At 45.8% G+C, this 25,621-nt stretch overlaps 1 protein-coding gene across 14 annotated transcripts in view; it reads left to right on the top strand.

Moving 5' to 3' along the window:
- Window positions 1-23,740, top strand: part of AKAP13 (A-kinase anchoring protein 13) — a 205,697-nt gene extending 181,957 nt beyond the window's left edge. For 8 of the 14 annotated variants that reach the window (XM_035335274.1, XM_035335270.1, XM_035335267.1 and 5 more), the window contains 19 exons: window positions 415-553; window positions 1,522-1,634; window positions 2,645-2,791; window positions 3,303-3,553; window positions 4,203-4,328; window positions 4,436-4,553; window positions 5,092-5,340; window positions 7,542-7,618; window positions 8,957-9,138; window positions 9,225-9,307; window positions 9,660-9,839; window positions 10,478-10,639; window positions 11,826-11,894; window positions 12,810-12,880; window positions 13,402-13,446; window positions 14,596-14,646; window positions 15,040-15,489; window positions 17,173-17,485; window positions 18,327-23,740. In XM_035335274.1, the coding sequence (XP_035191165.1) occupies window positions 415-553; window positions 1,522-1,634; window positions 2,645-2,791; window positions 3,303-3,553; window positions 4,203-4,328; window positions 4,436-4,553; window positions 5,092-5,340; window positions 7,542-7,618; window positions 8,957-9,138; window positions 9,225-9,307; window positions 9,660-9,839; window positions 10,478-10,639; window positions 11,826-11,894; window positions 12,810-12,880; window positions 13,402-13,446; window positions 14,596-14,646; window positions 15,040-15,489; window positions 17,173-17,485; window positions 18,327-18,376 (2,876 nt within the window). In that variant the 3' untranslated portion in view covers window positions 18,377-23,740. The remainder of the gene's footprint in view (window positions 1-414; window positions 554-1,521; window positions 1,635-2,644; window positions 2,792-3,302; window positions 3,554-4,202; window positions 4,329-4,435; window positions 4,554-5,091; window positions 5,341-7,541; window positions 7,619-8,956; window positions 9,139-9,224; window positions 9,308-9,659; window positions 9,840-10,477; window positions 10,640-11,825; window positions 11,895-12,809; window positions 12,881-13,401; window positions 13,447-14,595; window positions 14,647-15,039; window positions 15,490-17,172; window positions 17,486-18,326) is intronic. The other 6 variants (XM_035335277.1, XM_035335281.1, XM_035335269.1 and 3 more) reach the window with 5 other exon arrangements.
- The last annotated feature ends 1,881 nt before the right edge of the window (window positions 23,741-25,621 follow it).

Genomic DNA, 25,621 nt, shown 5'->3' with positions numbered 1-25,621 from the left:
TTTGGCTGTCTTTCTATACAGCAAAACTGAAACTTAAACATATTGGGTCTAAAGAGAGTAAAGTGTTCCAGATAGCTCTGATCACTCATGCTGCATTAATACCATACATGATGTCCGAATTTTGTTTAAAAGAATTTGAGGAACCAATTCTCAAATTTTCTATTTGAGGCAAATTTCAGAGTGCTCAGGGACTTTGCTTTGACCAAGTCCTGCCTTAACATACCACAAAAGTGGTTAGGGAGAGGCAGAAAGCCTAGGCTTCCCTGCAGTTAGGGCTGTATCTAACAGCCACTGATCTCCCAACAACTCTAGAGAGAAAAGGAAGTGAATTTTAAAGCCTGGTTTCATTAAGTCATCGTTGTTGCAGCTAGCAATGCAGTTGCATGAGCTGACTTTTCTCTCACACTTCCCTTCCAGGTTCGCAACCTAAGGAGCGCCCTCGCTCAGCAATACTTGCTCCTGACGAAAACACCGTCACCTCAATATTCAATAACAGGAGATCACAACAGACTACAGCGCTTTCAAAAAGTGTCTCAATACAGAACATTGCAGGGTAAGGTGTCTGCCTGTGCACGTGAGTACTTGGGGATTATCTGATGCTGTAAGCATGGAGAAATTCAGATCTCATTAAAAATAAATTTGTGATCTGTGTTAAAGGTACAAAAGAGGATCACAAAACCAGGAATGCCCGTATTATGTATGATACCATCAGCTGTCTTCTGCACAATCAGATTGTCTGTGTTAGGTTTAGTTGTGGCATGAGGTCAGAGGCATCTGACTTGGCCTGGTTATATCCAAGGTCACTTCATAGAGATTCTCTGGGATCCAGGAAGAAATTCTTGCCTTGGGCTTGGTACTGTGTGAGCACACATCTTTGCAGCCCAAGTATAACATTAACTTTTGTGTCTATAATGATAGGGTGGATGCACAGAGCTGCAGTCTTCGTGGGGATTTAGGAATGCATTATACATAATTGATTACAAAAACAAAAGTAAATTACATTTATGGTTCCTATACCACCTGCATATTGAGTAATTCCACAAACAGGGCTATAGCATGGACTGGGATGTTCTAGACAACTGCATGCCCTGGATATTCATGGTGACATTTATTTTAGTCCAGTTTTCTGATCTTGCTCAGAGCAACAAGTGGTAAAGACTCTTGGATAGCTTTTTGTACTGCATTTTTGCACTGCCTGCTCCAATGACAAGGATCAGAAGTGACAGTGTAAAATGGAAAGGAGTGAAAAGGAGCTTCCCAAACGATAGAACCCTGGGGGTAGTTCTGTATGGAAGAAGCACTGTCATTCAGAACTGTAGGTCTTACAGCTTTCTGAGTCCTGATGTGTAGTTAGAAAATAATTAATACAAATACATTTCTGTACATAACTTTGCAAGACTTGCTTTGCTTTCCAGCTTGTGTTTAAAAATGCATTCCTCTGTGAACTTGAAAAGCCATGTGGTTTTTTTTTTTTTTTTTTTTGAAATCATAAACAATGTTTTGTGTTCTGCTTTTATGCAGAGTTGGAAATGATGACAGCTTAATACACACTTGGAAATTTCTGTCCCAGTCAACAGACTCTTTACATAAAATCAGCCGGGTGAATGAATCCATGGAGTCACTAGTTGATGAAGGTAAGGCATCCTCATAGCATTTATAGCAGCAGGAAGGTCTCAGTGCTGCTTTCCAGAAATAGAAAATCTGTGTTGTCATTTCAGCACAAGTTTTTCTCTTTAATGGACAATTATAGTGCATTTACTGTAATGTTAGAATATTAGAATGATAAACTAAAACAAGGCCCCGCATTATAATTTCTTCAGCATGTTGAACTGTGGGAAAACATTAAGAAGGTTTCAGTTACAGTTGAGTTACTTGGAATTTAGCTTGAGGACAAACATTTCCTCTTTCGTTTTACTCCTCTGGCCTGTTCATACAGCCACATATTTTACAGTCTTTACCTTTTTCATGCTGATACATTGTTTTTTTTTGTTTTTCTCCCCAGGGTGGGGAGGGAAAAATGCTACTGTTTAGTTTTGCGGTTTTAAAAGTGAAATCATTTAAATTAATTTCTTAACTTTATTTTTATACACGAGGCTTTTGAGGATATAATCAGTATTCTTACATCTTAGCCAATATTTATCTGAAAAAAACAACAGAATGATATTAATTTAATAAAGGCTAAACAAGACCATGCTGGTAGAGACAGAGAAAATTACCATTGATCCATAAATGGGCAGTCTTTCTTAAAGAGGTGGATGGATGCAGTAGTGTGTAGATCTACCTGCATCAGTTCTGGCTTTCCAATCTTGACAACACAGCCTTTACATAGCTCTAAGTTCTCTTGATTTATTGATGTAAATGAAGGAAGACAAATTACACGTTGTGTGTTAAATAATCCCTTCTCTTTTATCAGAGCTAGAATTTGGTCTGCATGAAAACTGTGAATTAGCAAATAGTTTTTAAAAGAGCTTTTCATAATCTAGTCCTTATGTGGTATAATTTCATGTTACCATTTCTGTATGTAAGGAAAAGGCTTGTAATGTCCGTGGTATAACAGAGACAGCCTAAATGTAGTTGATCAGACAGGAATCACAAATGGGATAAGTTACCCACATCTTCGTGTCATTTACATTGCTTTGTGAAGGGGCAGACATGAATGAAGGACAGCTGATGGGAGACCTGGAACTAGATTCCAAGCTGCTGGAGGCAGAGTCCTGGAGCCAGGTGGTGGACAGCAAGTTCCTACAGCAGCAAAACAAAGATGTTGTCAAACGGCAAGATGTCATTTATGGTGAGGCATACACGGATGTTCATTTTTCACTCATTTTCAATGGTTTCTTAATATACTTACATACATGTACTTGAGAGACTTCAGGTCAGTGAATAGGAACATTGACTTTGATTTCTCTGTGGCCAAAGTTTAATTCTTGAAATTCTTAGAAAGTATGTGTTCTGTGAAAGCTTTGTCTTCTTGCTTTTTGCTTACCTGGAATCCATCAAAAAACTAAATAAAAATAGAAATTGCTTCTTGCCATTTGCCTGCTGATGACATTTAAACTCAGTTACAGCACAGCAGCTAGATAGCAAGTTGTCTCCTCCCTGATTCAAGAGCCATCCTGCATGGCAGAAATGAATTATGTAGAGGCTGGCATTGAATTACCTGACATTAAATTTTCTGATGCCACTTAGAGAAGCCCAATTAGCTCACTTGGAAGAGCTTTCTAATGATAGCTTTTCCTTGTACTTTACATCCAAGTGTTCTACTGTGACCTTGTTTTTGACCTTGTTCTCATCCTATGCAGAGCTAATGCAGACAGAAATGCATCATGTTCGCACCCTGAAGATTATGAACGATGTATACAGTGCAGGGATGTTAAAAGAACTGCAGTATGATCAGCAAATCGTGGACAAGATCTTTCCCTGTCTGGAAAACTTGCTGCATATCCACAGTCACTTCTTCCAGCGGATTCTGGAGAGGAAGAAGGAGTCATTGGCAGACAAAAGTGAAAAGAACTTTGTTATTAAGAGGATTGGTGACATCCTGGTGAATCAGGTAAGCCACGGAAAATAACTTGCATTTCTTAGAGCATAGCTGGAAACCAAGCACCTCTGTGTTTTTGCTCCTCCTCCTCTTCTACTTGTTAGACAATCACAGCAGATGGCTCTTTACTCTTCACACACATAGCAATCTCTGCTTTTTCTTTTTTAAGCACTTTTTGCTCTTTCAGAGGAAGGTATAGTTATGAAAATTTATTTTGTTTATTTTATGGGAGAGAAGAGCATTCCCTAACAGGCTCAAAATGGTTTGACCCATAGCCTGAAGGGTGGGCAGTAGACCACAGTGCACCATATGTTTCTTGGCTGAGTTACTGACCTGATATTTAAATTTGGGTAGGTCCTTTTATTTATCTGTGTTTTCTCCTTTCCTCTTTTTATCTACCCTGCCCTCTTTTGGCTTTTAAGCCCTGTTGAAGTAGAACCACAGATCGCGTGTTAAGTGTGAATGCAGTGAAGTCACAACAGTCAGTTCTTTACTTCTTTACAAAATCAATTCTTAAATCTTTAGAGATTTAAATGCTTGGGTCAGAAGGATTTGGATTAATTTGTTTTCATAAAGCTCTCCTGAGAGACTGGCAAGCACTGCTGGGATATTGCACAAAGAGCTCAGTGGAAGTTGGACCTTTGTGTCTCGTGTCTTTCAGTTCTCTGGTGAGAATGCCGAGCGAATGAAGAAAACATATGGGAAATTCTGCGGGCATCACAATGAGGCAGTAAATAATTTCAAAGATCTGTACTCAAAGGACAAGAGGTTTCAGGCATTTGTCAAGGTAAGACCTGGTAGAAGAGAGACAGTTGATGGGGAAAAAAATATTTCCTTTCTACACTCTGGTAGACTTTTTGTTACAAAATTGAAATTTTCATCTTTGTTCCTTAGAAAAAAATGAGCAGCTCCCTGGTGAGACGTCTTGGGATTTCTGAATGTATCTTGCTGGTAACACAGAGGATCACAAAGTACCCAGTCCTGTTACAAAGGATACTGCAGTACACCAAAGGTAGGACCAGTTCCTCTTTTCTAAGTCTGTATTTGCTCATACACTGTACATTTCCTAGATCCTTTTTGACTGAAGTAGATATTCTTATGATTGACTGACTAACCATTATTGTCTCACACTGCTGTATTGAGATAACTTGAGTTTTATATATCTGGTTAGGATTAGTTGTTCAGGTGCCTTGATTTGGTTGATATGTCTGTCTCTAGCTAACTATGGAGCAACATGCTTAGACTCCAAAGTCTCCCAGTTTGCTTTTTCTATGTAATGGCTAAAATGTGTGGCTGGTTTGTGTATTTCATATCTACTGTCTTGTATACAAAGTATATTGGAACAGCCTCCAACCTCAGCCCTCTGTGTGAAAGGTTTTGTGAAGCTCTCTTTAAGGGGGGGAAAATGCAACCTGCCTCAGGAAAGTATTAAAAAGTTATAATGCAGGAATTTGGGAGGGAGAAGACAAAGGAGGGAAGGAAGTAAAATTGGGAAGTTAAAAGTCCACAAGGATGAAGTGAAATGGAGTTGTTTCTCTCTCTTTTCAAAGAAAATGAAGTGGAACATGAAGACTTGACTCAGTCATTAAACCTTGTTAAAGATGTGATTGCTGCAGTCAATAGCAAAGTCAGCAACTATGAAAAGAAAACACGTCTTGATGAGATTTACAACAGGACAGATAGCAAGTCCATCATGAGGATGAAGAGCGGTCAGATGTTTGCAAGAGAGGACTTGCGACATCGGAAGCTCATCCGAGATGGGCCTGTGTCACTGAAAAATGCAGCTGGACGGTTAAAAGGTAAGTCTGCTTCGGGGGCCACAGCTTGCCCTCCCTCTGTGCAGCATTGCTCCTCAGATAGGCATCTCCAACACTTACCTGTTCATCTGCTATGAGAGGGCTTTACAGCAGCTTTCCCCGTGCTGCATACTCTGTTTCCATCGCAGTGTTTCCAATACCTTGTGCTGTTTCTGAGGTGACCAATAGCTGCTTTTCCACCTGGTGACCAGATGCCTGCTGAAGATGCAGGCTGCAGTGAGGTGTTGGGGCAACCTTTGGGCCATGAGGACACTGGAGCTGCAGTTGTTTGGAGCAGTGAGTCAGATCTCTGTGGCAAAAATACGCATGTACAGCGATTCCAGGAAGCGTGCTTGCTGAATACGAAACCCAGCCTCAGCTTCCTGGTGACGCTAGCCGCCAGCAGCTCTGTATCTCCTTTGCTGCCCAGGCTCAGTGTTACCTATCCCAGTTTCACTAGGCTTTGAGAGAGGTGTCCCAGGCATTTATTGTCTTTTGAACATCTCGAGCTGCTGACGCAAGCTGCTCAGGAGAGGCTGAGAAGGCTCTGCTGTCCCTGAAGCTGCCTCTTGCTTGGTTATGTGTGTGTCCATGTTTTCTTGAATTGCTTTTTGTTTACCGTCACATGGAAATGGTTTTTCTAAAGTGCTGTGCTCTAAAGTTCTTGACATGGCACTGAAGTTCTTTACTGAGTTAAGCACTAAATCTCCCAAGCAAACCTTAAGCTGGGACGACAGCAGTGGTGAAAGCAGGCAGATCTGTCTTAGGGCTCAGCAGGAAGGCTGGGCTTTTCTTCTTGCACTCTCAGCATCAGCTGATTACACCAGGGTACTTGGGCATGAAGGGAGATGCATAGTCTGGTGATGTGTTGGGCAGTGAGGCAGTGATAGGCGAAATTCCAAATCAGATAGGATTTATTTTGAGGTTTTGGAAACAGGAAGTTTACAGATGGTTTCCAGGCTCCCAAGATTGCTATTGATTTTAAATGGTGGATTAAGCAACTTATGCTGTGATTGTGAAATCTTTTGGTAAGTACAGGCTGCATTTGCATTTATAAGTCATAGAAATGCCTGTCTGTAGTGCAAGCTCCCAGGGAAAGCAGGTCCTACAGACAAGCAGCGGAGCCCCGTAGGAGAACAGCTGGTTCAGATACTTAGGCTATTTTGTGGTATTTTAAGTGGAGCAGAGAGAGAAATTTAGAACTTTTCTTGGATGTTTTTAGCATTTCCCCTTTTGCAGAGTGCACAGAAAATGCGGTGATAGAGAAGAACGGAGTCAACTGCTGACTTTTTCAAATCTCCCAGAGCTTTGAGTTCATTTTGCAGCTTTGATTAAAATTTGGTGGTTCTTTTTTTTCTGAAAAGGATCCTGTCTTCCCAAAACAGAATGGAAGAACCCTTGGGATGACTTCACTTTTTGGTTTGCTTCCTGTCTGTCACAAGGTTTCCCAAGTACATTACACAAAAACTCTTTGTGCTGAGGGGTATGGGTGGGGCCTTATGCTCAGTAGTTACAGTGCAACTTCATGATATGTCATTAGAAAACTTGGAAGGCTGTATGCATACTTTGGGAAGAGCCTGTACTCTGATTTAAGATCCTCAGTTTGCTTGATATTACGCTTCCTTTTCCCATGAAAGAAAGCCAGGTCCTGCATCTCATGTAGGGCTATGTTGGCTCCCCTTGGAGTCAGCAAGGTTTGTATTTGTCTGCGAGCAGAATTAGTGGTGGCTCCTGAAGTCAGTATTTCCTGGGAAAGAAACTGCAGCTGACAAATGTTGTTGTTGCATGATAATTTACACTCCCCAAACTACTCGTCAAGAGAACCATAAAACCCCAATCTTCCTGTGCAGATACTTTGCTCAAGGGCTAAAATATTGATTGTTTGAGAAAACAGTGCTTCTACTCGGTAAACACCACTAGCTTTTGCTGTTATACCATGTCCTACCTGTTAGGAAGCTTGTGTCTGGAGAGGAGCTCTCCCACCGAGGTGAGGGCCCTGCATGTTTCCTAGGGCAGCTCGGTGTTGTACAGCAGCACGGCCTTTCCAGGAGCTGTGCCTGCCAACCAGCAGATCGAGCAGCACTGCAGGCTGACCCAAAACCAACCCTCATGCTCCCTAGCAGCCAGAGCACTGGTGTTGTTAAAAGATAAATCTGTTTAGGAGTGGGTCGCATGGTTAATCTGGTATTCTTTTCCTTTTGCAGAAGTCCAGGCTGTTCTCCTCTCTGACATGCTCATATTCTTGCAGGAGAAGGACCAGAAATATGTCTTTGCCTCACTGGTAAGGCTTCAACCTTTTCTTCTGCTTTGCTCTCTTGTGAGAGAGACCCTTGGTATGTGTTACGCAGTAAAGCCTACCATTGTCTGCTAAACAGCTTTATTTTCCTGCTTATAACTGTTTTGTTTGTTGAGCAGGCTCCTTTCTTTGTGATTGGAAAGCATGTCTTTTTTCCCCACTTACCCCACTCACGGTGATTTCTGCAGTGCCTTGGCATTGCTGATAATTGGCCTTGAAAATCTGCCTGCCACTCGATACATGTACTCATTTTGAGTCTGAGCAAACTGAAGCAGTGATCTGGGGGGGGAAGGGAAGTAATGGGGTAATACAAACATTGTAAAAACAAATCTTAGCAGAGGCTGATGTCCTAATATATTAAGAACTGCTATGGGGGGCAGGGAACGCTACTGCAGTAAATCCAATAGTAAAGCTTACAAATAAATGTCAGAAGAACATATTTGTAATGCGAGAAACCAAAACCACTCAGTTTTGAAGGCAGGCCTCCTAAAGGACTAGACACACTGACCTGCTAGAGAAAGTCTGGTACCTAATTGGGTCTGTTTTGGCTGTACCTTGCAGACGTGGTTTAGACTAGGTGTTCTTTTTTCTCTTTGAATATTTTGAAAGCTGATAATCTGTTATTCTAGTTCCGTCAGTGAGCCGCACAAACACAGGGCCCTACATAGAGAGAGCTGAATCACCCAAGTGTAGCATCCTGTAAAATGCACAGAGGTGCTCGCTCATGTGCTGGTGACCCAGAAGCAAAGGGACATGTTAACCTAGGCAGGCTGATTACACAGAGACCGACCATAGCACGCAATAAGCATCCTTTTATGTACAAGTCTGATCCATCGCAGGAGTCAACTATGAGCTTCTAAGAACAGTGGGGTTTTTATGTGATTTGAAAATAAGGTGTTATTCCGTCCTACAGAAAGATTGTGACGATAAGGTGTGTGAAGCAGCTGCTAGCAAGCTTCACTGAGTTTACGGAGCTGTGATATTAATGACAGAGTAGAGAGTGTGGGCAGGAGGAGATGAGATCAAAGGTCTGCTGGAGATAGAGCAAAATATGGTAGAGTTTGCAAAACCACAAATTCAATTTTAAATCACTTCCCTGTTGAAATAGAAGAAGGTGAAATTGCTTTTTCTAGAGGACTAATGGAGGAAAAGAAGCCTTCCCCTGTTGTGTGACCCCATCAAAATGCTATATTTTTTAATTAGCCACTAGCTTCAAAAAATGTTTACAACCCAAGAGAGGCAGCTGTATTGGTAATGGGACCTTTTGAGTGTTAGTTCATATCTAACTTTTTGCCCTCCTCACCCATTTCTTTCCATCTGAAGGACCAGAAATCCACTGTGATCTCTCTGAAGAAGTTGATCGTACGAGAAGTAGCTCACGAAGAGAAGGGTTTGTTCCTGATCAGTATGGGTGTAAAAGATCCTGAAATGGTAGAAGTGCATGCCAGCTCCAAAGAAGAACGTAACGGGTGGATAGAGATCATTCAAGACACGATAAACACCATGTAAGCTACCAAGCTGCTCTGGAAAGGCGGGTGATACACATAGTCGTGTTCTGGTAGTTACTGAGATATGTCTCTCTCTCGTCCAGGGATAAGGATGAAGATGAAGGAGTCCCTTGTGAGTCTGAGTTTGAAAAGAAAGTGTCAGACACGAGAGTCAGAGCACTGAAAGGTAGGAAACTGCCTGGGACAGAAGGGCAGAGCTTGAAAATTGTTCTGAAAAAAATTACATCAATTGCCATGTTAGATTTTGTGACCCTTTTTCGTATGCATGGTTGAGCTATGACTTCTTCCAGAACAATGAGGACCCTGCATCCAGCAAATAGTTGCAATCCTTGTTTACCCCTCACCTTGTTTGCATTAGAATTTTCTGAGCCTGATGGGTGCTCTTGCTGTGCAAGATTGATCCAAGGCACAGTTGTGTCACCAGGTTCCACTAGATGGGGCCAATATCTCAGGAATCACTCAGCTTCCTTGCTGAAGCTTTTTCTGTCTTCATCTCTGTTTTCTGTTCACCCCCACAGAACAACTTCATCAGAAGGATAAGCAGATCCTTGTCTTGCTGGAGGAAAAGACCAAGATCTTCAGGGACATGGCAGACACCTCTGCTCAAGAGGACATGCCAGGCTCCAGACTGCTCTTCAGAGCCAACACTGAAGAGGCACCAAAAGGCGAGGCCATTATGAAAACTGCAATAAATGAAGGTGAGCAAGTCAGTGTGACACGTTAGTTACACTAACCAGCACGCCTGCCTTCAGTGAATACATCAGTTCTCAAGCACCATTTTTGCAGGGGAAGCCTTCTTATTCCCAGTGAAAGAATAATAGCATAGATACTGCTACTCATGGTATGGTGTCAGGGACAGGTAATGAGGATCAGGAAAAGGAGGCAGGTATCGGTGGCTGTTGAAAGAAGGCAGAAAAGAAGTTTTAGCACAGTGAACAACCCTGCATTGAATCTGAGCTGGGATCAGGGGCAGCCTAGGATTTCATACTTGTGTGAAAAGTGGACCATACTGTATTTTGCTGTGCTTCAGGCTCAGCAACGATTGAAGGGGACTCAGATTCCAGCAGGCATTTTTGGTACCTGCAAGGAACAAGCCAGTCTGTTGGCAAGGTTACATGAAACCTTGCACAACTTTTCAGTATGATTTTTGGAAAGGGTAAAAAATACTAAATGCTGTTGTCAGAGTGAGTTTTGCAGGGGGGGGACACGTACTGTTCATGTCATTGTCATAGAAACATGAGTTCTTAGTATACAAAAGCATGTGAAGGTAGGGACAAAAATAGCTCAGAAGCCTGAGGTGGTCTCTAACAGATATTTCTGCTTTTTATCTTCTCAGTTGAACTGCTGCAAGACCTGGTAAACAGGAGTTTGGGCTGTGCCCTCGGGCAGCAGGTCAGCACCACCATTGACCAAGAAGGAGGAGTTGGCCCCATCTCTCTTCCTAGAAGGGCAGAAACTTTTGGAGGATTTGACAGTCATCAGATGAACGCCTCCAAGTGTGAGTAGTTACATGCCCACAGCACCATTTGTTAATGATATTTAATGTCATCAAGTCCTCTTGCTTCTGAAGGACTTCAGCAGCTGGTGAATTTGGATTTCCCTGCTCTTCTGCAATATCAATAGATAAATTAAATATCAGATTGAGAAAAAAGCATAGGTACAGGTGGAATGGTAGTTGTTGAGACACCACAGCTACAACATCTGAACTCTTTGCTTCTCTCTCTTCATGTGTTTTTTTTTCTAAATCATTCTTCCTTCTTCATTTCCATGCCACACGAAAGCATTTGGTTTCTTTATAGATTAGTTTCTTCACGTTCTTTTTCTTACTGACGTGTCTGCAGCTCTGTTCTTCATTCTGCAGTTATCTTCCAGCAGGAGCCTCCTCATGCTGTTGGATTTGCAAATGGATGAGAATATTGCTGAATCCAGCACCTTCTCCCCTGGCTGTGCTCTCTATGCATTTGTGTTCCACATACAACTGCATGTGTTATTCCTGCAATTAAGTCTCTCCCAAGCTAATGAGTGAATATTTATTTCAGCTGCATATTTGGCTGCTTCCCAATGCTTGCTTTCTTTGCCCTAGTCATCAGAAACTTCCCTGTCCTCAAATTCCTTTCTCTGTGGTCTCTCTCACACTCCCAATACAGCCAGTTTTGCTGCGCTAGTGTCTGCCTCAGCACTGGGATCGTTGGACCCCGTCTGACCTGCTGTATTAAAGGAGCAGTGTTAGCTCCAGACAGTCAGACATGAGAAGTATGTAGAGATTTTCCCAGCTATTGGAAAGCTGCAAAGCTCTCAACGGGCCTTGTCATCATAATGACAAATACATTCACACTGAGGGCTGGAGAGGGTTGTTTAGGGCTGTGCCTCGCTCTGTCGCAGTGATGAATGGGACAACCTCAGGCTGTTTGCTGCCCAGCACTCCCCCTTGTGCTCTTTTTTTTTTTTTTTTTTTTTTTTTTTGGTGTTTGTTGTTGTTTTTCTAGGAATAACCTCTATTAATGAGATGATAATTCAATAGTTATAGGTTCTTGGGAGATTTGGGGAAAAGCAAGCAGGGCGTATTTGTTCAGCTGTGGGCCAGGAGGCATGAAACCTGGCTTTCATCTCCAGTTCTTCTGTTCACAACCTGTGCAACCTTGGGCAAGGCTTATAACCGGACTCCCCTTCGTTCTCCCCTCCAGCAAAGCAGAAGGGAGGTGTGTCCTCCTGCAGAGAGGTGGAAGGTCCCAGGACGTGGCGCAGGAGAGAAGGTCTGTTAGGAGGACGTGAGGGTCAGCCTTTAATAGCAAAGCCTGCCTGGAGGGTGGCGGGGGGAGAGGGCCTTTGCAATAGGTACTGTGTCCTTCATGCTGCTGCAAATACAGGTGTAAGTCAAGTCCCTTCTCATTAGGAGAGAAGCAGTAGGGGGGTTACCAGTGCAAGCACGGAATTTCCCCATGGACTGCATCTCAGCTGGCAGAGGGAGTGTGGTCTTGGCAAGAGCTAGAGGACCAAAGAGCTTTGTGACTTCTTCACATACTGCAAGCAGAAAGAATGTGTTCTTGGGCACAGGAGGTGGAGGGCTGAATCTCTCTTGGCTCCACAAGTCAGTTCAGTCCTGCTTGGGAACACTGATGTGAGCCCTGCAGGGAGAAGCCAGAAAGAGAAGTCCAGTGTCCCTTTGAAGATAAAGGTTTCTGATAACCAAGGCTGTGGAAAAATTGTTAGCATAAAATTACACACCAGTATTGCACAGCAGTCTAACCCAGCTGTAAATTGCATTTGGACAGAGAGGCATTGAAACTGTATCTGCAATAATATACCCTGAGATTGTATTGTTGTTTTTCTCCATCTGCTCTTATTCTGCCTCATAACTTCTCAGCTAATGTTCTTTTGGAGTAGAAAGCAGACTGGGGGCTAGACGGAGCAAAAGCTAAAGGTGTGTCATCAGCACATTGTTTGAAACCAAAGTCAATCCTCCTCTGAATTCAGATCCCCCTTTTCTGGTGGAGCTGACAGGTTCTATATATGGAGGGAGCAAATGCATTTAGTTAAAGTGTGAAGAACTCTCTGGCCCCTGTTGTGAAACATCTCAGCTCCCTGTATTAAATTTCTCAGACACTAGCAAGTTCATCTGTGGCTTAAAATGCTGAATAACCAGTTTCAATGCTGGCTTCGTCCTTTAGGTGGAGTGAAGGATGAAGGTGACGATGCTCAGGACCTTCGGAGAACAGAGTCAGACAGCATTTTAAAGAAGGTATCACTTAGTTTATCTGTCTGCTACCAGTCTGAGTTCAAGAGAGTGACAAGTCTTGAAAAATGCCTGAATTTCTTGGCAACTAGATGTATCATAATAAGTTAAAATAAAATTGGATGTATGGAGTCAAAAACGCTTCACTGTAGCTGAAATCCTGACTTGAAAACCATTTCAGATCAGTAGTATTCCTCTGTGGCAGAGGTTATCTACCATCTGTCTGCACATCAGCTAAAGCATGTGTTTAATTATGCATCATTATTGAAATGACAAGGTCAGATATAACCTTGCACCTATTCTTGCTGTGGCTTGATTCATCGTGTAACTCCAAAATGATACCTAATTAACATTTGATTTGATATGATTTTAACTTGCCTAAAAAACATATATGAATTGTCCCGGAATGAAACATGGAGGTGGGGAGCGGGGGGTGTTTAATGTGTCTGTCATTAGTTCAGCTTCAGAACACATTTGCTGTGATTTCTCATTTGTCCTCATATGAAGTCTGTGTGATCTTTTCATAGGGTGGAAATGCTAATCTGATGTTCATGCTGAAAAGGAATAACGAGGTAAGAATTGATTGGGTTGCTCATCTGCTTCCTTCATTTAAGTGACAAGTGAATTTGTCTCAATAGGTGATAATGCAGAAGAAAATACATGATTTAGCTGAAGCGCGTGTAGATGTTTAAATACATTAAGCAGAACCCACTGTGTCATTTATTTGTTTAACCTTGGATGTTCAGACAGGGAATTCGCTGATTGTCATCTGCTTGCCAGCAGGATGGTATGTGCTGATTATAGGCATCAAGGGTTAATTACCACTAGGATGCGCAGGACTGTATTTATTGTGCATCTGCAGACAGAGGCAGTTTAATTTTATGTTGCAGGTGCAGTGAATTGGGGCAATTAGGTTTCTATTCTCCCTTTGATACACATTCATAACTCCCAATTAGCATTAAAGGCAGAATGAGAAGCTGTTCTCTTCACACTGGCTATCACACCACTGTTGCAAACACTGCTGTGTTTTTTTCTTCTTGAAAGTAATTGGTGGATATATGAGATTCAGAGAATATTTTAGCTGGCCTGAAAATATATTTTGGGATAGGGCATCACTCCAAGGTGGCTTGCTCTTGGCTCTGTGGTGATTCACAATGCGTTCACGTTTATCTGTGTGTCTGCTGCGTAGCACGGTTTTCTTGTCTGTTGACAGGGGGACTTGTACAGGTCAGCTGAGGTGGAAAAGGGCAAAAAGCACACATTCATTTTAAGATTTTTTTCATTGTCCACTCCTGGAAGTTATTTCCTTGAAATTTCAAAGCAAACTCCCAGGTTTCATCCCAATTCATCTGTTTGTTAATGCTGTGGGAAATGGTTCACAGAGACAAGCCAGGAGATCCCACGAGGTCTGTGCAGCGTTTCTGCACGTTCCTCCCTGTAGCTGGGTTGTTCAGTGACCGTGTGCTGGGCTGATGGCTAGGTGAGTGAGGACTGCAATGCCAGGCTACTCTGAGAGGTGCCCAAGGGGGTACATCTGCGGCCAGGTCGTGTGCCAGGGGATGATACAGTTGTTGCAGGTAAAGAGTGAGAAAAACAAGGGTGTGGAGGGACAGCCATGCAGCTTGTCAGGCTCACCAGTGGGTCACAGTGGAAAAGAAGGATGCTTTACTCGTGCCCTAGCACCAAATGGGTCTAATAGCAACGCTTCTGTTTTCTTGCAGCAGGTTCTCCAAAGCATTACCAGCCTCCATAAGCTGCTCAGTGCTTTGCAGGTAGGCAGGCCGCTCATCCCGCTTCTGCATGCCATGTGCCCAAACTGCATCACACCAGGCAGTAACAGTGACTTGTGCTTCCCCCCATCTCTCCTTCCCCTTCTCCTTTCATATCCACATGTGGCCAAATACCCTGCAGTCGGCTCACATTCAACCTCCCGGCACAGCAGTAGGAATTAGCTGCTGCCTGGCAAACTGGTGCTCACCTGAATTTGGGAAGTTGCTGGGGGAGGTTTAGACCTCGACCAACAAAGCTGCCACCGCAGCATCCTCCAGCAGCCCATTGGCAGTGCTGAGCAGTGAATGCAGTGGAGGAAGACGCGGTTCAGCAGTGCTGTGAACTGCTCACCGTGGAAGGGGCACTGCAGTCATGTCTCCCTCCTTCCTTCCTAGGGTGTTGTCCTGCAGCAAGACACCTACATCGAGGACCAGAAGCTGGCCCTGAGCGAGAGGGCCCTTACCCGAAGCTTCTTCCGCCCGACCTCGCTGCTGGAGCAGGAGAAGCAGCGCAACCTGGAGAAGCAGCGCCAGGAGCTCGCCAACCTGAAGAAGCAGCAGGCGCAGCACCAGGAGGAGAGGCGGAGGAGAGAGAAGGAGTGGGAAGCACGGGAGAACCAGCTGACGGAGCAGGAGGCCCAGCTGGCCCAGCGGGAGGAGCAGGTCCAGAGAGGGCGGCAGGACCTCGAGCGGGAACGGGAGGAGCTGCAGGTGAAGAAAGCCTCCTACCAGCTCGACCTGGAGAGGCTTCGTACGGCTCAGAAGCAGCTGGAGAGGGAGAAGGCACAGTTCAAGAGAGACATGGAGCGATTACCTCAAATGTGGTTGGAGACAGACCACAACCAGGTAAATGCTGCCAACAGGCAGGCTCCTGGGGGAGCTGCACTCTGCAGGGAGCTCCCTGCCAGCTGCCGGGCTGCCTGCCCTGCAGCAGCAATAGCCTGGCTCCAGCCCAGACCTGGATACGTGGGGCCTGACGTTTAAAACTGGCTCTTTCCTTGCACACGACGGGCAGGGCTGTGTTTTGCCAAGGTATTGCTGCCAAGCTCTGCCCGCATCCTGGTGCCACTGGTTGGCAGACGGCGGCAGGGAGATGACTGGTGCACGGGGAAGATGCACTGGGACATCCAAGGTGTAGCCTTTCACATTCACCCCCCCGTGGGTTTGGCTTTGTGCAGCGTTGAGGCAGGTGAGAGTTCATTCTCAGAAACAGCCCACGCGTTCCTGCTCACCTGCACCCTGTGGCTGCCTCAGAAGCCACTCGCATGGCCCTGTGGAGGACTGGTAACTGCACGGCAAGGCCTTGTTGTTTGCAGTTCCTGTGCTTATGTCAGTCCAAAAGCGTTCCAGGTATCTAGCAGAGAGGTGGACATTGCCCCTGTCCTAAAAAGACCAGGCATTTGCAATCTGGACATGACCCAGCAAGCAAAGGTCACTTGCTCTGGTGCCGAGAGGCTTCTGGTATCTGACTGCCCAGCACAAAAAAGAAAAGCTTGGGCACAAATCCTGTTCCGTACTGTGCATTTGTTAGCACAGAGTTTGCTCTTTATTACCGTGCAGCGATCTGTCAGAGGAAAGCACGCATCAGTTTGCAAAACACAGGCTGCATTTGAACCTTGAGCCTGCTGTTGATCGTTTGTTTGTTTATAACTCGCTAATTTTGAATGCAATTTGCTTAGAGCTGTAGCGAAATTAGTTTGTAAACGCTGGATTGCGGAATGGAAATGATTTTGGGTGCCTGAATGGACTAATTGCGGAGCTCAGCAGTGAGCTCTGAAAAGCAAATCACGGGGGGAGTGCCTGCTCCCTCCCACCCCACCCAGATCAGGCCAGAAGCTCCCCAAGCACGCGGCGAGGCTGCCTCAGCATCAGGCGTACAGAGGCGTGCTGGGGGCACAGATGCTATGGGAAAGGCCGAGAGGTAAAATAACTGAGGCCTGGCGGATCAAGGAAAGGAAGCACCTTTTCGAGGCGGGCATCTCGCTGACAGTTCAGAGCTATTAATAGAGGGTTTGGTGAGGCTTTGTGGAGCTGTTGTTTTGATCTTCCCTTTGAATGCGATGGCTCGATTATACCCTGAGACAGACGTTAGAAAAAAAAAAATCAGGAAAATGTTTTGCTTTCATCTTTTGCTTGGGAAGGCTTCCTTTGCCACATGCCTCACCGGTGCTGCGCGCTGGCGTTCCCTGCCCGGAGAGGCACGCTCCCCCTTGGCCTCCTGCCACCATCTGTGCGCGAACAACACCGGGTGAGTCTTGGTGTCGAGATCTTAGAGAATGTTTGCCCTTGGCTTGTTGACACATAGCATAGTACATGTAGGAGCAAAAGATGCTGGAGCGTTACTCTTTATATGCATCATTTCTTCGTCTTAAGCAGAAAGGGCTTCTTCTCTTACGGCTTTGCTTTTTAGGTGGTGAATGGGCTGGATGTTCACAAGAGCAAGCTGTGTTTTCAGAAATACCTCTCCTCTCTGGATTATCTGCTAGCTTCTTTCATATCCCAGTGAAACTCGTCTCTTTTCTTTTATAGGTGTCAAATACACATGAGAAACTTGCAAGAGTCTCCTCCCAGTCCAGCATCGAAGACTTCTCCAAGCAAAAAAGCCCTTCCCTTCCTAAACAAGGGCACTTTGATGCAGAACTGTCTGTCTCCCCCAAAAGGAACAGTCTTTCAAGGACACACAAAGAGAAAAGCACTTTCCATTTGCTTAGCACAACAAACCAGACTAACAAGGCAGCTGAGGAACAGTCCCAGATGCCTACCCGGCTCTTCAGTTTATCCAAACCAAAGGAGAAAAAGGACAAGAAGAAAAAGGGCAGAGGACATCGCTCCCAACAACCTGGTGAGTGCCAGGAGGTCACAGATGTGTTTTCAGGGTCATTGAGCGGGCATTTCCCTCCTGCCAGAGAATTTCTGGAAGCCATCTCACCTAAGTGGAGATGGTAACAGTGAGGGATGGAGAAGATCAGATGTGATGAGTGAATTCTCAGCTTAAAGCGAACTTCCCTATGGGCTTTTCTGCCTGCTCTGCAGCCCCTGGGGTTGTTAGAGGGACATGCTTGGCTCCCTTTTCCCTTCCCTTCCTTGTCCTGTTCTGAGCAGCTTCCACAAACTGGATTTTCCCTGTATTTTTCAGCTTGCTCTGCTTCAAGGAGGAGAATGTCCTGCTTCAGTGCATGTGCTTTCAGAAGCTGCTGCTGGGATGCTCTTGGCTGTTGCAGCCCCTCCAGCACTGCTGACAGTTCTAGCTCTGTTATAGTTTGTAAGCAATACCTGCAAACATTCTTGTGGGCTCTGTCTTCACCTGAGCTGTTCCACCATGTCTCTTGACCTGAAAACAAAAACTTTTTTTTTTTTTTACTTTTTTTTTTTTTTTTTTTCCCTGCCAGTCCCCTTAGGACTCAGTTCTGCACCCAAAACCTCTTGCCCACATGCAGCTTGATCTCACACTCTCAGATGACCGGCTGATCCATGTTAGCTCACACAAGTTTTCCAACTTGTGCCTGGGAACATTTAAAAAATTCCAGGCTGTAATTTCACGATAGATCCTTGGGTACTGGACATCTTTCAAGGTCCCTAGTGGATTGGGCAGAGAGCAGGGCTTCCCCGGGTCTGGAGTCCTGCTTTGCCTGCCATACTGCTGTACTCCCTTAGTGAATCCCACCTGTTTTTCTTCCCCACAGATTCTCACTCATCAGAAGCACCTCCAGAGGGCGAGGAGATCTTCTGCTGAGCGTGGATGGCACCATTGGTCACTCTCAGCTTTGGTACAGTGGACATCTCCCTGCCTACTCCACAGCACGCTGCTCGGGCCTGCATCTGACAAGCATCCGGAGGTTTTAAATAAAACACGTTCTGAAAGTTTGTATGTGGTAGGAAAGGGCCTGCCTCTCTCCTTGGTTTTGCATGAACTCACGTTGCAGAGGCTGGCCGCATGGCAAGTGGTACCATCTCCTCGTGCAAAGCTCGCTTCCGATGGATTGGGCTGGATGGTTTCTGTCTGTTCACACTGCTGAAGGATGGGAGAACATAGCCTTAAGGGGTCTGTGCCTTCAAATTCCCCTTTTCTGGGGAAAGTAACCAAAACCAAGCATTTAGCAAAAGATTGGGACTTCACACATGGTGCGTACACACTGGCATATATAGAGATACTGTGCACAGCCATCTCTGTATCTATGTGTCCACTGGGATGTGCTCACGGTCTGTTCAGCCAGGCTTGGCTGGCCCATGGGGACAGACGATGACTTTCAGGGAGCGTGCGGATATTAAATATCTCGCCCTTTCTGCTCCAGCTGTAACACCATGGGCTCGCATGCCCCTCTTGTGCTCATGGAATGGACTGTTGGGTTTCAGAGAGGTACCGCACGCCAGGGAGCAGCTACAGTGTGCAAAATGAAAATTCAAGAAACAAATAAAATTGGAGGTTTTTCCAAAAGCTTTCTGTGGGGCAGAGGAGTTAAATGTCACACCGTTTCCAGATCAAGCAGAACATCTTTGGGTGTATTTAAAGCAATGCAGAAAAGAGAGATTTGGGAGGCTTGTAAGGCAACCCCGGGAAGCCAGAGCAGATGGTGTTCAAGTGGGAACAACTCTAAGCAACTTTTTTTAAGCAGTCTTTGAGCTATGGCTCACTGCTTCCCATCTCCTAAGTAAAGATTTATTTGTTTTGCTGGGATATATTTCTCCAGTTGTATTTGACATCCCTTCATTACAAGCCCGATGGCTTACTGGAGAGATGGCTGGAAGTCTGCTTTTAGGGACCTTTGTTCTGTTATTTGTATTTTTCTTCCCCTGCTCTTTACATTACCACGAGGCTTATGTTTCTCTGGATTTTGTCAGCTTCTCTGGCTTGTTTCTAAGGCAGAACAACAACAATTTCGGTGCACTTCAGTGCGATGTCACAGGTCAGGGGGCTGCGTGCTGTGAGCAGAGTGAACTCTGAAGAGGCAGCTCTTAGTTCCTCTGCCCCTACGATACCACGCACTTATTAACTATTTCTGGGGAGAAAAATATATTCTTGTGAACAAAAACATTGCGTGATGGGTCCAAAGGCCCAGCGTGCCTTTGCCAGGTCCGTTTCCGTTGCTGTGTGGTCTGTGGTGGACGAGTCCATGTCTGTGTCGCCGTCAGCAGAAGGGGAAGGTTCAGGGATGGCTCTCGATGTGCCGACTGTGAGATGTTTGTACAGCTGGGGGGTACAGTGATGTATCCAGCGGGGGAAGAGAAATGCAGCAAGCCTTTTTTTTTTTTTCTCCCAAATTATTGTTCTTCCAAACCCTCTCAGGGGAATTGGCCCGGTGGATTTGTAAATGGTTATTAGACTCAATCCGCTTCAAAATAATTCAAGGGTTTGCTCAGAGTTCGAAGCTGTCAAGTGCGTTTCCTTTCCTGCTAGTTTTTCTTTAAAGAAAAATAATAATTCTTTAGTTGCACTATTGTTTGATTGCAATTTGCTCTTTAGCTTCTCACGAGCTAGTAACACGCAGCAATTTTCAGAGTTCAGTGCTAATGAGTATCAGCAGTGTTGATGGTGAGGTGGATGCTTAGACTGGTCTGTCTTGGTCAGTGCAGGAATCCCAAGCCGCCTGCTTGCTTTTGAAGCTCTCTAAACTATTAAGATGAAAAAAAAAAGAAAGAAAAAAAAAGGAAGAAAGGAAAAAGGGTTGAGATTTATTGATTTATTTTTATTTTGCTTTTTTAATGTTATTTGGTGCTTGTTCTTACTTGCAAGCAGGGCTTGCAAAAATATTTATCTTTCTGTTTATTTGAAAGAGTTCTTTTTTTAAAGAAGTTTACTTGGTTTTATTTTTTTTTAATTTTTATTTTGCTTTTGTTTGGGGAGGGCGGTTTGGTTTTTTTCTTCCCTTTTTTTTGATTTGTTTGGTTGGTGGGTTGTTTTTTTGTTGTTTTATTATTATTTTTATTTTCTTACCAAGAGATTGGTAAACCCATTATCTCCCCGGTTCCTAGAAAAACAGGGTTTGGGCAGTGCTGCTTAGCAGCCTATGCCATGTCCAGAGTTACACAATCTCTACTGAGAGCTTTCTTTAAGGCAGAACATCTTCGGGCCAGAAAAGTCTGGAGAGAGAAGCGGAGACTTCCGACAAGACTCCTCCTATCAGTTAGTTTCCTTGTCTAAATATTTTCCTTAGGTTTGCTTCTTGGAGACAAAGGGAGAGCCCAACGCAGCCTCCTGCAGTGATGCGAGGCTCCGGTCGATGTCCGGGCAGATCCAGGCAGCTCTTCTTGACCAGGAAGGAGGCATGTGCTGGTGCTGGGGTGGTTTCTCCTCAACAAGAAGAGCACCCGTGGAACCAGCTAACTTCTGTCCCGCTCTTCGTACGTCTGAGCAAAAGCATGTGCCAAGCTGAAATCTTTGGAAACCAAAGCAGTGCATGGCTCATCCTCTGTTGTATAAACAGAGACCAGGTCCCTGGTATTTCTGAACGTTCCCCGGAGTCTGTTATAGCCTTTGCCACTATGAGCTTTTCTTTCTTCTCGCTGTCCTTTCCCCAGCACATCCTGGAGTCACAGTGCAGGGGAACGTCCCTTGGCTCAGAGAACAGCATGAAAAGGGACACGCAGGGCCAAGACGCTGCCCGCTCTGACCATCTCTTCTCACCTGTGCAAACCAAAACGAGCATCCAGTGCCCTGAGTGAAAATAGTATTTGCTACGTGATCTCCTAAGGTCCCCATGGTTCCTTGTCTTAGAAACCAGAGGCTTGAATCAGGACATACTGATGGGAAATACTGCATATCAAAGCTGTTTGTGTCTTAAATTCTGGTGGGCCGACCTTTGTCCCTCGAGGATGTACATCGCTGTATGATTCACTGGTTTTGGAATGAAGCCTTTACTCCCACACTGCTTCCTCCTTCTTTTACCTTTAGGAAGGCGAGGGCTTGTTTTTATCTCCTTAGCCTTTTCTTTCTTCCCTCTCAGGTTTTCTTTGGAGAGGCTTGGCATTGGTTTCCCAAGTCAGATTCCCACTCTGATCCCTGCAGGTTGCCTAAGGTTGTCTGCTAGGCCACGGTCCCAGTTTTGCAACACCAAAGCCTTTCCTTTTCCTGGCCTTACAACTGCGTTTGCTTCGGTTCCACACTTGGCATCCATCCTACAGTCGTTGAAAGCATGAAATTTCTTCACGCTGTGTCTCGTTCCCAGGGCTGGTCCCTTGATCCCACTCAGAGAACCCAAACCCTGTAATTCCTCATGGGTTTCCCGGGACAAGAGCAGGTTCCAGAACATCTCAGATGAAGTACAAACGTGGTCAGTATGAGCTGGGGGTGCCAGGGGACCCCGGAGGTTAGGGAGAAGCTGCAGCAAAGGGTGTGAGCCTCAGTGGAGTTGCGTGGGGTTGGCCTTAGCTTCCTTTAGGCAACGTGATCATCTCAGCGTGTAACTTTGTCAGTGTGATGCCTTAAAGCACTTTATATGGAACTGGTCAAGTCACTTTTCGTGGTTACGTGGAGACAATCAGCTGTGTAATTGCCCCCCCTCCGCATCCCCAGAGAAGTCTGAGCTGCAGGTAGGCAAGTTCCTGGGCTGCCTTGGCGTTACCCCGGGAGGGGAGGAAGGGTCGAGCGTTTTGTATAGTTTTAGACCAAAGTGGGCGTGAATACGACTCCAGTCCCGCTGCAGGCAGGATGAGCCCTTTCGCCATGGGGAGAACCCAGCAGTGAACTACTCACGAAGCCCCCCCAGACCCCCCACCAGGGCACTTAGGAGAGCACGCGGGGGCACGACCAGAGCAATTGGCTTCTGGTGGCCCAGGTGTACCCCCCTGGGAGAGCCCACACCACCGCCACCACCTTCCTTCTCTTCGCTCCTGGAGTTTGCCACTGCTGAGAAGCACAGCGATACCAGTAGCGGGTTCGTTCCACCTTTCAAAGGCGAGAGCACCCGTAGAGCCCAATCATCCTTGCGCCTTCCTTGCTGCATTAGGGTATCTCAGAGCTGTTGCTGAAACACCCAAATCCAGTCCTTCCAAAGGTCACCGAGGCAGAAGAGGTTCATCAGGTGCCAAATGCCAAGGAAGCAATCGATGCAGGCTGTCTGTAGCACGGACCAAGGGAGGACTGGGCAGGGGGCACAAGAGGGAGTATCTGCTTAAATCCCACAAAACATTCCTTGTTAACCAGAACTCTGGAAATTATTCTGCCTGCTGGCCAGGTTTGGGAATTTAACATAATTTAAGGCACCCTTTAAAATAATATTAAAAAAGAAAACTTCCCCTACTGCTCCTGACTCTTGCTTCATTTGTCAGAAGGGGCAGCAGTCAGCCACGATCCATTCTTGATCTGTTGACGCAGCTAAGTTTTAAAGGTAGGCAAGCTGAACTGGCCAAATCTCATACACCTCTTGCTCTTGAGTCATGGGAAGCGTAACGCTGGCTCCCTTCCCACCTGCATTTTGAGGGCTCAGTGCCCGTTTCTTTCCACGTGCATTTCACTGACACTGATGCTTTGCCCAAATATATTCTGCTTCCATCGCTTGGGGGGTGGGGGGACAGGATGACATCCACCGCTTTGCATACAGCTCTGAGCTTTGTATGTATTTAAGCTGTCTGTAGGTATCGATCATTTCCATGCTCTAAAGTATTTTACTATTTTCTTTATTGATAGTAAACACTGACTCAGAAAACTCTTTATGTCCAGTTCAGTTCGCCTATGGTTAAAGTTTAGCCTGGTGTTTATTTTGTACTAATACGGAATGCACTTGAGTAATTCCCAGTGAGGAGGTGTATTACAGTAACCTGATATACCTCTGCCTTTGGTTTGTTTCTTAAATAAATAAATAAATAAATAAATAATGCTTTGCATTTTCATGTTGAACCCGTAAAAAAAAGTTGGAAAAAAAAAAGTTGAAAAAAAAAAAAGATTTTTTTAAAAAGAGGGTAAAACCTAATTGCTGTATGTTAATTTGTAATTATGTAAAAAGTGAGCAGGTTATTGACTGTAAAATTCTTCAGTTTTCCTGTAACTTGCCAGAAACCATTAGGGTTTGTAACAAGCTTTTATTTATCTTCCTTTTTAGTTATCAGCATCAACCTCTTGTAAAGTCATTTTTCCTCTAAATAAATTTGATTTTAAGTCCGAGTTTTCTGCCTGATTTATTTCCACACCTTTGGTATTTCTGCTGTTGACTTTGTTGCATCGAGGGTGAGGGAATAGATGTAACCCTGCCTGCAATCAAATGTTTGCGTTACTTTTATCGCCGGGGTTCCAGTGGGCACCCGCTGCACTCTTTAACTTTCCTTCTCTTAGAAGGTTTACATTTTGCTGAAGGGCACGTGGCCGTGATGACATTCAGCTCCTGGTTTTCTCCCCCACAGAGGGCTTTTCATCCTTTTTACGAGAGGAGGAAGCGTAACAGCCATTATCTCAGCCACTTCAGCTCCAAAGCAGGCTCCTAGCGCCGAGATAAATGGCAGTCTGGTGGCTGCGTGCGCTATCTGACGGCGTACAGTTCCTGTGACCCCCTGAAATTGCTACGTATCCTAGCGGAAACCTGGACAGCTCAGGTTCCAGGAGCTTTTATCTCATCCGGCTGAGAACTGGAGATGCTCCATCACACTGTGGGGGTGGAGGTGGGGAGAGGAGGAGGGACTGATGTGTTCTTCAGATATTTCCCCTTCCCCTGGCGGAGGACGCCCAGCAGCGATGCTGCAGCCAGCGCTGAGGTCACTGCAGCCGCCTCCAGTGAAGGTGCCTCGTGTTCCCAGTGCTGCGGGCAGCCCTCCAGGCAGGGGCGGCTGCCAGGAGCACCAAGCAGAGCTTGCTCCGAGCATGTAGCCTCTACCTGGCTGACCTGCAGCACATCGAGGAGCTGACACCTAGGGCTGCAACACCTGAAATTTTCCCACCGTCTTTTCCTTCTAGTTGTAGAAGAGGCAGTGGCTGCCCCAGCGTATGGTCCTGTGCGGGGCTTGAGCATCCTTCCCCAGGTGGAAGCACCAGGGGGACCTGCGCCTTTGCGTTGAAACCGAGGCAGAGAAATTGCTCCATTTCCATCCATCATTTTGTCTTCAGAGTTGACGGGAATAAAGGGGATGCTTGAGGAGATCAGGTACACCGATCAAAGCCTTCAAGGCTTTGGTATGAGCACTCTGGGTCGTGCTGGGCTGTTTCTTACCAGGAGTTAGCAAACACCAGCACCCCCGCAGTGCCCCAGTACCCAGCAGTGGGCTGCACGTATTTTTCCCGCCACCTCCCATCAGTGTCACGCGTTGGTTTTAAACCCTGCATCATGTCAGTGACCCCGAGCGTGCCTGCTGTCACGAAGCACTCGCTGGGAGACGGGCAGCTCCCTGGGCGTGGGGCGGGAGATGAAAGGGCTCCTGTATCTCCGCGGCTGTTCACCAGTCCCCATTTTATTTGCGGTCCCATTCATCCCCGCTCACCCATTTACCAAAGCAAATAAAAGCTTTCACCACAATGACAAGGTTTAAAGAGAGCTTTCTCCTTTGGACCCCCTCTGCTCCACGCATCGGATGCACCCAGAAGCTGCCTCTGGGGAGCATGGGGTGCCGCGGGGGCACGGGCCCTTCCCCAGGGAAGGCGTTATCCCAAGCCCCTGCAGTAAATGCAGCAGCACTGATGTACCAGGCTGCTGCGATACCACGGGCATCGCTCACAGGAGGAGGAAAGCTGCCTCTGCAGAGCAGGGGATGGAGGATCCCACCTGCGCGTGGCAATTTGAACATCCCAAACCAGCTGTCCAGAATTTCATTCCCTGCCCATGCTGGGAGCCATCATGGTATGGCTAAGGTGATGGGACTGATGTTCTCCCCCATCCACGTGGGTCATCTATTTTAGATGATCCCAAAGCAGCAGTGATGTGCATCTGAGCATCCCAGTTCCCAGGGATTTGCCCAGCCCCATAGTGCTCAAGGGCAGAGCAAAAACCCACCAGACCCCTGCGTGGCCACATCATGGGTCACCTGGACACGGCTGCATTGCCACTGGTGCTTCCACCTG

Source organism: Oxyura jamaicensis, chromosome 10 (assembly GCF_011077185.1).
Source record: "Oxyura jamaicensis isolate SHBP4307 breed ruddy duck chromosome 10, BPBGC_Ojam_1.0, whole genome shotgun sequence".
NCBI lineage: Eukaryota > Metazoa > Chordata > Aves > Anseriformes > Anatidae > Oxyura > Oxyura jamaicensis.
Note: the sequence above shows the minus strand (reverse complement) of the source record. Positions and strands in the feature narration are given on the sequence as shown.